Source organism: Lactuca sativa, chromosome 3 (assembly GCF_002870075.4).
Source record: "Lactuca sativa cultivar Salinas chromosome 3, Lsat_Salinas_v11, whole genome shotgun sequence".
Taxonomy (NCBI): Eukaryota; Viridiplantae; Streptophyta; class Magnoliopsida; order Asterales; family Asteraceae; genus Lactuca; species Lactuca sativa.
In genome coordinates this window covers 262,413,970-262,428,498 of record NC_056625.2, presented here as the reverse complement: position 1 = coordinate 262,428,498, position 14,529 = coordinate 262,413,970, and the positions used below count along the sequence as shown (strand labels likewise).

Sequence of the window (14,529 nt, the reverse complement as noted above, 5' to 3'; positions counted from 1 at the left end):
AAAACGCGTGTTTCTTTACCCCGCTTCAAGATCGATCCCTTTGTTCTCTTCTTCCCTTCTCTCTGAAAACCCTAACCATGATACATTCTCTGTTATACACCTCCACAAATCATATAATCATTCTATAATTTTTTCTTAAAAACCCGCGTTCATTGCTGAAAATCATAAATGGCGACCAACACCTAGGGTCTTTATTCCCCCACGGAAACTGCTAGGTTCGAGGCGGAACTTCAATCGATTTGGCAATGACCCGAGAGTGGAAATTACCAAGTGTCAAAACTTGACTCTTAATAAAGAATCAAGATGGAGACGAGGCAAAGCAGTAAACCAGTAACTCTCAAGAATCATTTATTCTGTGTCTCCCTTAATTTCTGAATTCTGGATACATCCGATTTCTATATACCCTCTCCATCTTTCTGAATACCTCTATGTAGCTTGTGATTTTCTGATATTTTAATTGCATAACACATATTGCAGATCTTGCTTCTTTGGACCGCAATGATTGGGCATCGCCGAGATCTTCTGGGAGTTTCTTTTTGACAATGATGGCATCAGTTAGGTACTTTACATGTTAATACATTTCTAGGGCTTATGTATGTTTCAGTTTCTATGCAACTTCCCCAAATTAATCTAGAGAAACTTCTATGGTTTGTGACATTTTAGGTAATCTGCAGTGATCAGGTTTTAAGTTTTTCTTATCATCATGTCCAGGTTCCTTCTCTACTATGTTCTGTGAAATGATATTCTCCTACATTAAGCAGCGCACGTTGTATAGTTTTAGCCATTACACCTGCAAATTCAGATTTAGCAAACTCAGATGCACTTACAATGGAAGGGATTGCTAATCCTGATGGTAATTATCAAATATACTATGCTTTGTTAATGTATTTTTTTGCTTCTAATTCTAAAACTCTTATATGCCCTTTCATTTTAGGTCATCGTACAATTGGTGTAATTACAAAGGTCAACATTTTCTTCTTCTACTTCTTCTTCCTCTTCTTCTTCTTATTCTTCTTCTTCTTCTTTACTTTTTCGAATTTTATATTGTTTTCTTCTAAGGCATTTGAACATCTGTTGTCTCTGTAACTACAGTTGTATATCATGGACAGAGGCATTGATGCTTGTAATCTTTTGCTTGGCAAAACAATCCTTCTTAAACTTGGTTATGTTGGTGTTGTCAATCGTTGTCAAGAAGTAACTTATTCTTAAATTTGATTTGAGAAAGGTTGTGAATAGAGTGGAAGATTGCTATGGGATCCACTTTTGAAATATATTTTTGGTTACTAGTGAATACTATTGAATTTTTTCACTTTGCAGCTTGATCAAGGATCAATGGTTTGAAACACTCTTCTCAAGTACTCCGAAGGTAACAATTATTATCACTCATATTATTACCATTATTCCCTTTCCCAATAACAATATTTAGAAAGATGTTTACTACAGCTTTTGTATCCATGGTTGATGGAAGAAATGAAGAGATGTTACCACTCATACGGATTAATTCCAATGTTTTCTCTTTTTGGAAGTTTTCACCATAATTTTGGCTCTTTTTTCACCATAATGTTATTTTATACTCTGAAATATGATTTTTCTCATTAATTTTTGGTGGGATGAGTTGATACAAAATGTTATTTGGAATGTTGTACTGTGAAATTTGATTTTTCTCTAATTTGTGTAATGGTTTTTTAATTTGGGTAATGGTTTTGTATGAACCAATTCAAAATGTTATTTCGACGGGAGAATAATCTTGGAATAATCCAGAAATTTCAATCTTTAAATATCCGTTTTTGCGTTTGATTCATTATCTTTCCCTACCAATTTATTAGTAGATAATAATAGTTAGTTAGCTTTTCTTTTCTAGTATAAATAGGAGTTATTTTTATATTTACCATGAGTTTTTTAAGTTGAATAAAAATCCAACAGAAAATGTTCCCAAAATACCCTTCCATTATGTTTCTCATCCCATGTTTGTTCTCTGTTTCTTGTGTTTAGTGTTTCTCCAGGTAGAAACTCAAATGTTAAGATTTACAAATAACATACAGTTAACAGTTAACAGAATAACATGGACAAAACAGTGAAGTCAACGGTCAATGTGCACCCCACTTGACTTCCCGGTTGGATCCGCCATTGGGAATAGGCAATTGGAATCAGAAAAGGAATGGAATAGTTCATTCTAGGATACTTATTTTTTTTGGGGTCGGTGTATCAGATTTGTCGGATTATATGGCACCAAATGCATATGTATGAAAGCAAGAGAAGCCCAAAAGAAACAAGCTCGTGCGAAGCTTGTAAGTCGATGTTACCAATATACTTGTAATTAAAACTTTTAATATGTATGTCTGATATTGCGTTTAATAATTTGTTCAGATTAAAGGATAACCAGGAGGACAGAGTGAGGACCCGTTACTCGATGAAATTCAAAAGGAAGAAATTTTATCTCCAACTCCAACTCCAAGTCATCATCAGGCTGGAAATATACTCATTGACACTAATGGAGTGATAAAGCTTGGAGGCTTTGGTATCTCAGCCTGTATGTTTGATAGAGTGATAGACAACGTTCCATAAATAATTTTGTAGGAACTCCTTGTTGGTTCGTATTGTACATGCTCAAAGTCAAACTACTTTTTTTTGGTGAAACCATTTATTGTCGTCACTTTTGACGTTAATATATTATTTATGTTGTTTATAGGATGGTACCAGAGGTCTTGTAGCCTGGAAGTGGAGAAGATTTCAAGTCACTGTTTTTTCTTTTTCTTCCTTATTAGGAATTTATATTATATATATATATATATATATATATATATATATATATATATATATTAAATTAAAAAAAATCAATGTCATTTATCTCTGTTGATCATTTATTTACAGGGCTGATATTTGGTTATTTGGAATTACTGCACTTGAGTTGGCTCATGGTCATGCCTCTTTCTCAAAGTACCCTCCCATGAAGGTTGGTATTATATATATATATATATATATATATATATATATATATATATATATATATATATATATATATTAGTTTTCTTCACATGTTTAATTGTACTATCGTTTTGTGTGGCCACAGGTTTTGTTGATGACCATTCAAAATGCGCCACCTAGACTTGATTACGACCAGGATAAACGATTTTCTGTTTATTTCACTTGGTGTTTGCAATTACATTGAGGAGTAATAGTAAGTTGGATTTGTGAAAAAACAGTCTTTTAAAGAACTGGTGGCAATGTGTTTGGTGAAAGGTCAAATAAAAAGGCCAACCGCTGAGAAGTTGTTAAAACATTCTTTTTTTAAGCAAGCTAAAGCTCCAGAACTCCCTGTCAAGAAATTATTTGGTGACTTGCCACCACTTTGGCATTGTGTCAAAGCCCTCTAGGTATGCATCCACCATATAATTTATAAAACTGTATTTTCACATTCATTTATATATAATTCATAAATATCTATCTGCAGCTAAAAGATGTTGCCCAACTAGCACTTAAAAAGATGCCTTCAGTTGAGCAAGAGACCATATCAGTGGTTAGAAGAAGCATTATTGTTTTTTCTTTTCTTTTCTAATTATAGTTTTTGTGTGTCTAATTCTTTTTTCTTGTTGATGATGATAAACAGAGTGAGTATCAGCGAGGTGTTAGTGCTTGGAATTTTGACCTTGAAGATTTAAAATTCAAAGCATTCTTGGTATTCATCTTAATTATAATAGAACTTGTTTTTTCTTTTTAAAATTTACATCCTTTATATGGTAACTGTTAAATAATCGAATATAACTGAAATGTTCGATTGTTCATATTCAACGGAGGTGCAAGATGATGACGAAATTCAAGATATCAGGAACCATGATGTAAATTCAACTTCATTTGCCAATAATGTAAGGATACATATATATATATATATATATATATATATATATATATATATATATATATATATATATATATATATTTACACACACACATACATTAATATTATCCAAACTTGGGAATATTAACTTTGCTCTGTTACAGGAAGCATCCAATTCGAAGGCTACTACTATTGGCAAAGATTCCACAAGCGACATTGAATCTAGGTCCATGTTTATCCTGCAACTTTTATTTACCAATTATTCTTAATTTTGTTGTTCTTTTTATATTAGTCTTTAATGTTTAACTGTTTTTCCTTCAGTGATGAAGTTGTCCCATCTGAATCTTTAATCAATAAAGAAAGTAATCTGCCAGAAACTGATGATAAAGGAAGTATTATTTTCGAAGAATAAAGTAGAAAAGAAACAGAGAAATCACAAGCAGATAAAGAAGCAACAATAGCACAGGTTAAAAATAGAATTTTAACAACAATAGGAACATGAAGAAATCGCCAAACACAAAGTGGAGCTCTTGTGGCTGCTGCAATCTTGAATCATTCAAAGTCTAACAGGACTCGTACTTTAGAAATGTTTTTACTTTTCTTTCATTATTGATTATATTTGTAAGTACTTTATTTTCCTGATTTTATTGTTGTTAAAAATAGGTGTGAAACTGAAAGCTCACAATCTATTGATAAAATCCATCATCAGCTCTAATTAATTATGGGTTCCCAATCATATGATTCCATTTGAACTAGAATCTAAGACATTGTTTTCAATAGTCCTTTTCTAGATGAAATTTAATTATTGTATTATACACGCAGGTGGAAATTTATACGGAGAGAGTTAGGTTAGCAACTGATCTTAGTTTTTGTGTCTTTCATCTTTACTCTTCAACTATGTTTTATAATATCAATTGGGGGTGTTTCTTGCAGCGACCTTTTTGATTTATCCAAGGACAACATACAGATTAAAGAGCAAAAATCACATGGGATATTTTTTTCTGGAGTATGGAATCTTCCAATTTGTTGCATTACCCTATCAGCTTAAAAGATGATTAAACATTCGTTCTACAGATCCCGATACTAGATGGAGACGAAGCATTGAAAGTCTTATGTGTAAGATCAAAGTCTAACTATGAGTTTTCCTAATTCAAAAATACTCTTTAAGAAAACTAAATATTGAGTTATCTTTTACTTCTTAACATTGGTAATCACAAATGCAGGGTGGGATAGCTAACAGAGCTGTTGGAGAGACTCGTATTCCTCTCTCTCTCTCTCTCTCATATTTATGCTAGTTGTTTGATTGACTTGTCAACTCCTGTAGAGATGAATGCTGGAAGCAGTAGAAGTCATTTCATCTACATGTTTACTATTTAGAAAGAAGTAACAAATGAGAAATGGTGTTATAATTTCTTTGAGAATTTACAGTTTATTGAAATCATATTTTCAATTCTGAAATTATTAACTGAACAGGGTAAGCAGTGGAAAGGTTGTTCATAAGATCAAAGGCGTTAATATGTACGATGGTTAATTAAACCATAGAATGACTCACCTGATGGCTGTTGCAGGTAAAAAAAATTACTACTAAACCCTAAACCCTAAATAATATTTTATCCGGTTTCCTTGTTTTTTCTAGATTTTATTACATTATGTTTTGTGTTAAATGATCTATGTTCCTTTGCGTTTTACTATTTTGGAGAGGTTAGCAGATAACAGAAAAAGCATTCTGGTGGAGTCGAATGAACTCATGAAGTTGTGGAAATGGGAACATAATGAGTGGTTTATGACAATGGAAACATCTAAACGGTCACGTGAGAAATCTAAGCAGTTGATTCAGAACTATATTGTGAGTGACGATTGTGGATTTATTGTTATAATATTTTTTTTCTTATCTGTGCATTTTTAAGAATCAATAGTGTGTTTGAAATCACATCATGTTCTAAAGAAACCTGTCATGCTTATACCTACACAAGATGTCATGCTTATACCTACACAAGAAGCTGCTCGAAGTGGAATAAAAACAATAGCAGTTCACACTTCTGCTTCATTTAGTGATTCTTTTGATAAATAAAAGCAAGTTATTGATGTTTCTAGCAATGAAATTTAGTTTAAAAACAAAATAGTTTCATATGGCCTTCCACTTGGAGAAATAAAGTTGATCTGACATTGGGAGATATACGTGTTTGCAAAGTGGATCATGTCTGACTACCCATGTGTCCCATTGGAGGAAGCTCAAGGTTTTTTACTTCACTTACACTATAATAATCCATCTTCACACTTATTTTGCAGGCAATATAGATACTATGAGCAAGTTCTATAATAATCCATCTTCACACTTATTTTGCAGGCAATATAGATACTGTGAGCAAGTTCACAGATTTAGAGTCCTTGAGTGGTGTTACTAAGGAAGAGTGGAGACAAGTGAGGCACACATTTAAAAAAATCAGAACAAATCTTGTTTATAGTGAGGCACACATTAGGTTTTTAGAACTATTAGTTTGTAAATTTCTGTTACAACTTCTATTGATTTGTTTTATCTTTCTATGGAACGATTATTTGTATGACATTGAATTTTATGCAATGGATTTTATTTTTTTTATATGATATTTTATTTTCTATTATGAGACATTAAATGCAAATTTGATTGAAAATTAATAAATCTATAAATAATACTTTTTTAAACATTTAAAATTATGATACGCAAAAATGTGCGTCATCTTCATTTATGGCATAACCTTTCTTGACAGGGGCTTTAATGATACGTAATGCGAGTCATAAACACGCGTCATAAGGTTACGACACGTAAATGCATGTCGTCTTCCTTTAGGACAGGTTCTTCCTTGATACGCATTACATGTCGTAAATGAGCGTGGTAAATGTTTGTCGTAAATGCGTGTCGTAAATAGACGACATGCAAAAGCGTGTCGTCTCTCAATATGACAGGGCCTTCCTTGACACGCATTTGCGCGTCGTCTGAGCGTTTTACGACACGCATTGCACGTTGTAAAAGGCTGTTTTCTAGTAGTGAACAAAGGACAACTAAGGCCAATGTTGCGAAGTGTTTGTCTTGATAAGAATCCACACTAACTCTTGAATATTTCCTTTGTCAAGGAATAGTTCTTGACAAGAGAATCTTATATGTCAGGAGGTCAGTGGGAGTCCTAAACATATTGAAAAGTTTCAAGAACTAATCAAGAATAAAACATGTTGTTAATCACTAGCACACGACTTAAGGTTTATAGCCTAACATGTTGACATATTCTTTTTTCCGTGTCCATTCTAGGTAAAGTTGACTATACTGGTGAGTTCTATGAGTTCTCATTTGTTTGCATAACTACTTGGAAGCAATGGTAGGCCCTTGTGTTGTCAGGTGGTAAGAAGTCAAGATTTAACAAGTTTAGTCCATATGAGTTTGCATTTGTCACTAACCTCCTCTTGAGGTTATGACAAAATCACATGGACAGGAACACATACACCATAAAATCTCAATGCCATAAGGTTTCTCTCTGATTCATGAAAATGATGATGAGGAAACGCTTTCGCTAAATAGATTTTAAGTAGATAGCAATTGTGATGTTTGCATTCTCAAAGTCATTAGTGGAGCGTGTGTGGTTAACCGACACATTAACATGGACTTGTAAGAAATGAAAAAGGTCTAAACAATTGAGACTATGATTACAACATTCTTTTTCATAGTTCCAAAAAATTGTTTAGAAACACATATGAGCTATCTAAGAAAAGGCGTATGATTTTGATAAAGTCTTATAAAAGCATCTCGTATGGGAAATCTGAGCTTTGGTAAGAAAGTCAATAAAATATTGATTTCTAGAAGTACAACTGATTTAAGGATACATGTCAAAGCTAGTGGGAGCATAATTGTTCTGCTAGTAATTATTATGCTAGTGGGAGCATAATCAATTATGATAAGTGTTGTAAGTTAGCAATGTTAATTATAGAAAACAAAAGTTTCAATTGGGAAAAGTTGTTTTCCTATAATTAAGGGAGAGGAAATTATACTTCGTTCTAATTCTAAAAGCTTAGATTGAGATTTTTAATCAAATTTAGTCAAGTATATATATATATATATATATATATATATATATATATATGTGTGTGTGTGTGTGTGTGAATGCTATGTTGTAATGGTTCAACATAAGGAAATTCTATATATGGCAATGTTTATTGCGTTCTCAAAATTTGATTATGATTACGGCATCCCTTTTCATAATTCGAATTATGAGAACATGGCAAATTACAAGAAATATTGTAGCAAAAGACTGGTCAAGTATCATGTCTTTATGTGATACATCATGAATCGCGTTCCATATACTTCGGGTATAGGATCGATTACGTGTGCTATAATATTTATCCTTTCTAAATTTTCCAAATGCCTAGGGCATTAAGAGGGTAAAAAGGTCTAGAATTGGATATAACTAGAATGATTAAGCATTTTTCAAGGACAATCTGAGGTTTACCAAAGATTGGTTGCTCATGGACAGTTGGAAGTATGGTGTAAACTTTTGAAAAGGACCATATTGACATATTTTGAAAGGAGGCAACTCTTATTCAGAAGTGATAGTCAGAATGGGAATATGGAAATGTTTCATACATGGAAGTTATTCATTAAATCTATGTAGGATTAGAAAACTTAATTCAAGAAGGATCTTCAAAGGAATGTACTTTGAATTTGAGACTTTGTTTCCATGGAATTGCTCTCCATTGGAATACTTTGTGATGTCTGTTGATAAGTCTTTGTGAGTTTGTGCATAGTCATTACAAGAGGATCAATGCATATAAGTTTAGAATACAACGGATTTCGGTAAATGGAAGGAATTTGGAATTCTTACATTTACGATAAGGACTTGGGATTGTGAAATAAGAATCATTGGAATTATGTTCAATTGATCTATTCCAAAAAGTAAGGATCATAGACAAACATAGTGTACATATTTAGAGTATGGCATAGATATTTTTTAGACAAACATAGTGTGCATGCTTGGAGCATGGCATGACTATTGTTATTGATTCAAGTATAAAGGTGATTATTCAAAACATTACACAATGAATAATGAGTAATCAATATGGTGTTTAAATAAAAGGTGTTTTATTTACTCTCAAAAGTGGTTGGGGCCATATAGGATTAGTATTATTCTTTGTAGAGACTAGATGTTGTAAAAGTCGAAGTGTTTGTTTGCTTAGTTTCACATATTAGTTATTTTACTAAGTCTTCTTTTGTGCGAAGCGTATAGTTCAGGACTTAGTATATTTTTTGTACACTCAGGTTGCCTATAAATAGGGACTGAGGTTAGAACTAGAGATTAGATACACGAGTGATTCATTAATCATTCTCAATTTCTCTCTGCTTAAGTCTGTAATCAGTTCTTCATCAATATAAGATCTGATTAATATTTACTTTCTGTGTTCTTAATTTTCATTCATACAATCACGATTGCTTTCTCAATCTCGATTAAAATTCTCTTCAATTGGTATCAGAGCAGGATTCAAACTGCATTGAATTGATTTTCATTTTAGAATCATTTGCTATTTGAGTAGTAACTTTACTCAATATTTTCCGCGCATTTTGGTTCTGAAAATCTCTCTTGATCTTCATATTTGAATCGATTCTGCATTTGAATTGTTTAGTCGAGTGATCGATTAGCAATCGGTGATCAATTCATTTGATCAATTCACAAATTCATCAAGTTTTTATAGCTTTCTAAAAATTCTCATGTTCATCAATGGCGAACTTCAACATGAATACCATGACTTCTTTCTCTCACTTACTTGGTTCTTCAACCAAAATTCCAATGTTAATCCCTAAATACTATGATCAGTGGGCTGATAGGATGGAGGATTACTTAAACGGAATTGATGAAGACCTTTGGAATTGCAGCAATGGAACAGTTCAACCTCCTATAAATGTTCAAGCAATTGGAGTATCTGCTACTTCAAATGATGTTGTTGAACAACAGAACTGCTTAAAGAAGAATGAGAAGAGATGTATGAGGGAACTAAGAGGTTCTTTACCTCCTGTGGTTTATAATTACATTCGTAGTTGTAAAACAGCCAAGGAGATATGGAACACTCTTAAAGAGAAGTATCAAGGTAGCGAAAAGACGAAGATCAATTCTGTTAAGCAATGTCTTGTTGAACTTAAGGAAATCAGAAAAAAGGATGTTGAAACTCTTGAAAACTACTATGATCGTCTGAATGAGCTTCTCTATCGTTGCACCAGGTATGGAATCACAAGATCTCTCATGGAATACAATCTTACATTCATCATGGGCCTTCGCAAGGAATGGCGAAGTGTGAGTATTATGATAAAGAACCAACAAAGTTTTGATACTTCCATGTTGAATGATCTCTACAATCAGTTGAAAGCTCATGAAAGTGAGGTTACAAAAAGTTTCAAGAATCGAAACAGAGTCTAGGAGGTCCTTTGGCTTTGGTCTCAAAGATTTCAGAAATTGATACTGGTGAAACGGAAGGATCAGACAATGAAGGTCTCTTAATGAATTCTGATGACGAAGAAGTTGCATTCTATTCAAACAACAGGGTTAATAAATTTTTCAAAAAGCCTTTCAATCCAAAAGGAACGCCAAATGATGCGAAGAGTGGTTTCATAAAAGTTGGAGGTGAAGAAAAGAAGAAATTGGAAAAGGTTAAAGAAAAGAAGAAAGATGCGAAGGAAGAGAAGAAACTAAAAGGTGATTCTGGAATTTATTGTCATTATTGCAATGGTGCAAATCACTTCGCAGTTGATTACATGCTGAGAAAGAAATAGGAGAAGAAAAGCAAAATCAAAGATGAAGCCTACTACCCAGAAAAGCTTGAGGAGGTGCGTGCAAAGGCAAAAGGAATGTCATTAGTTGCAAAAGGAGTTTCTGAAGAAGAAGAAAGTGGAACTTATCAGATCTGATCTTCAGGATCTGATGATGAAGAAATGAGGCACCCAAATCATGGTGCAGTGTTCGCAAGTTATGAAGATAATTGCGAAGAGGATGTTTCTGGACGAAGCTTTGTGTTCAAGTCCACTGATAAATCTCCAATGACCACCAAGGTACATGCTATTCTTGAATCATTTAATATTCCTTTATTTGCTTATGATGCTGAAATTACTTCATTTGATGATACTGTGACTTTTTTTGATTATGTTATTGTGTCTGCTAGTACTGAAGCTCAAAATCTAAATTTGCAACTAGTTGAGACAAGAAGAGAATTAGAATTAAAATGAAGTAGAGTAGATAAACTTGAATTACAATTGAAAAATGTAAATTGTGATAGGAACAAACTAGATAAAGAGGTTAGGTTGTTACTGATGGGTTTTAGTCATAAGAACATCCTATGTGCTCATACAAACCCTAATGCTTGGATCTAGGTTTCTCTATTGTACATGCAAGTTATCCAAGACTATAAACCCTAATTCTAGCATTCAAGTAATCATATTAACATGAGAATAGATTTAAGATCATACCTTGATTGTTATGTAGCAATAACAATCCCAAATCTCCTTGTATTGACTTTAGAAAGCTTAGAGTCACAAATGTCACTCCTCTAATGGTTCACAAACACCATAAGCAAGAGGATGAAGAGGAGAGAGGATGGAGGCTACCAAAAAATGTGTGAAACCCTAGAAGAAATATTCACCATATTTTTGGGTCATAAGGATCATATATATAGTGAGGCTATTAGGGTTATCTAATAAGGAAACCCTAATTTGGATGCTTAAGCCCTAAGCAACCCGTGGACTCCTTTAATTAAGGCCTTGGACGATTTCCTTATGGGTATCCCCATAGAATTCGTCCACTCCTTAATATAATAAAATCCATAGCCCAAATTGCAATTATCTTATAATTACAATTCCAGTCCCTTAAGTTTAATTAATCTCTTTTAGTCACAAAACTAATTACCAATTAATTATTGACTAACATTAATTAAACAATATGATTTCTCCTTTAACATGTTATTCTCATAATATATTAATAAATCATATTTAATCCTTTCTCTCCATAATTCATCCTATCAAGTTGCTTTGGTGAAGGCAACCCAAAAGGACCATGCACCATCCGGTCAAGTACATACCAAAATAGTTATGGACTTAGACACTAATCCAACAGTTACTAGCACAAAGAAACATCTATTGTAACTCTACTAAACCATTGTATGCGAAGTTAACAGCTTTACATCATTCATCTGAAATAAGAAAAGAACAACATAGGAAACTTTTACCTTTTCTTGAATATGAACGCGAAAAAGTTGATGTTGTTTCTTATAACTGTGAAAACACAATTGCTCAATTTGACAAAATACCTGATGATAGATTCGCATATGGTGTTGTCAAAATTGATGAATTCTTTAATGCTGATGAGTTGGTTAGTATTGTCAATGAAAGTTTGACAAAGAATGAACAAGTGAAAATCTTAAAGAAAACTGAAACTTCAACTCTTGATTCTCAACTCAATTATGTTGATGTCGATGACAATTCAGATAATGTGAGTGAAATCAGTAAGATCGAAGAGGAAGAAGAGGTAGATTGTTCTAAATTTTCAATCATTAATATCACATCTAGGGTCAAAGGTAAAGAAATTATAGTTGATTCGATAGTAAAGGATGTACATTATAAACCCTCTACTTCGCAACATTGTGATTTTGATAATGTCGAAGTTGAAAGCTGGAAGACTGGTGACACTGATGAAGACAAAGAAGAAGTGAAGGATTCACATGAAACACCTCAACGAGTTGTTGTTAATCAAGTGTTTGGTGATACAAAAGAATTTGACAAAATTCTTAATGACAAAGGTGCACATATTTTGGAAACTAACACTGTAGTTTATCCAAATTTTACATGTACAGATAACACAATTTTTCCAAATCAAGTTTTTGTCACAACTGGAAATGTTGAGAAAATTAAACCTGGATTCAACAAAATGGTTGAAAATGATAATCAAAGGTCAACTACTGAAGGTTTCTTTGCAAATCAAAATACAGTAGAAAACAATTTAACTCAAAATTCTTATGTTTTTCAAGGTCAAAAATCATCACAAAAATGGGTGGTTAAACGAGAAAAAGAAAACAAAGTTTTTGAAAGAGATGAAAAACCAAAGATGGAACTGAAATTAAATTCTCATGAATTTAAATTGATGGTTGGAAAGTATTCAACAGAAAATAATGTTTCTAAAAGAAAACCAAGAAAAGCAATCTTTAGGCAAGTTGTGTCTAAATGATAAACCAAACGTTGAAAACGCACAAATTTCAAAGACAAAATCATCAAAATTTCATAGAATAAATAAACAAAAGGATACAAGTTTTCACAAGCCAATATATTTTGTTGACCAAATTCCAATGAAAAATAATGATAAATTTGTTCGGAAATATGACAACATTAGAAAATTTGAGACTTCGCAAAAATTTGTGAATGATCATAAGTTTCATCTTGTTGGCAAATTAAGGAATAATTCATCAACTTTGAATGTCAAAACTCAAGAAAAACCAAAATTTTCACCTAAACAACCAAATTTTCCAAATCCTTCGATCTCAAAACCGACCAACGTTTTGTATACAAAAGGAAAATCTGATGTATGTACGATCAACTGTTGGCTTGAAGGGCAAGGAAAACAATATCAAAATGGGAAGTTTTCAGAGCAACAGATAAAGATTACATTTGACAAGTTTGTGAATAAGTCTTCTACTGGTAGTTCATCATCTCATAATTAGCAAGTCCCGGTACAAAAATGGAAACCAGTTATGAAAGTTGTGAATGTTGTGAAGGATGAGATGAAAGTCAATGGAAATCCAAAACTATTGAACAACTATATTTCAATATCTAGATCTGTTGATGTTGATTTAATGGATAGTGTCACAGAAAAAGTGAAAACATGGTTTTTAAATTCAAAGAATTTGTTCCATACTACTAATGAAGGACCCGATAAGTCTTGGGTTCCTAAATTTTTTCAATAAATTCAGGTGATATGTGACGAGCAATATGATGCGAAATGGTATATTGATAGTGGTTGCTCTCATCACATGACTGGAAGAAAGGAAAACTTGCGAGATTATAGATGCTTAGAAAATCTAGGAGTAGTCAAATTTGGAAATAATCACAAGTTCCAAGTCAAAAGCTATGGAAAAATCACAAATAGACAATTCACAGTTAACAGGGTTGCTTATGTTGAAGGTCTTCAACATAACTTGATTAGTGTTTCGCAACTTGTTGTGGGTACTAGAAATAAAATTGTGTTTAATGAAGAAGGAAGTATCATTTCAAACGCAAAGACAAATGAAGTACTTCTCAAATCCAAAAGATATGGTGACATGTTTACACTAGACATCAAACCAAGTGTCGGCAAACCTGCAGTGTGTTTACTATCAAAGGCCTCTAATGATGTTAGCTGACTCTGGCACAGAAGATTGTCGCATTTGAACTTTCGTAATATTAGCAAACTTGTCACTGAAGATATGGTTCGCGGTTTACCTATACTAAAATTTGACAATGATACTTTGTGTGCAGCTTGCGAACAAGGAAAACAACATAGAAAAGGTCATCCAATTGCGATAGATTCAAAGATCATGGAACCATTGGAACTTCTTCACATTGACTTATGTGGACCGTCGACTGTTGCTACAATCAATAAAAAGCGGTACATTTTAGTTATTGTTGATGATTTTTCTCGATTCACATGGGTATTTTTTCTCAG

At 32.8% G+C, this 14,529-nt stretch overlaps 1 protein-coding gene across 1 annotated transcript; it reads left to right on the top strand.

Annotated features, from left to right (window-relative positions):
• Window positions 1-545: 545 nt before the first annotated feature.
• LOC128132938 (serine/threonine-protein kinase BLUS1-like) lies at window positions 546-5,906 on the top strand. The gene is made up of 13 exons (XM_052769952.1): window positions 546-559; window positions 762-853; window positions 2,384-2,518; window positions 2,690-2,693; window positions 2,872-2,953; window positions 3,071-3,136; window positions 3,204-3,359; window positions 3,452-3,517; window positions 3,608-3,676; window positions 3,795-3,863; window positions 4,000-4,061; window positions 4,157-4,227; window positions 5,743-5,906. The coding sequence occupies exons 1-13, from the start codon at window positions 546-548 to the stop codon at window positions 5,904-5,906; spliced, it is 1,050 nt and encodes a 349-aa protein (XP_052625912.1).
• Window positions 5,907-14,529: the final 8,623 nt, after the last annotated feature.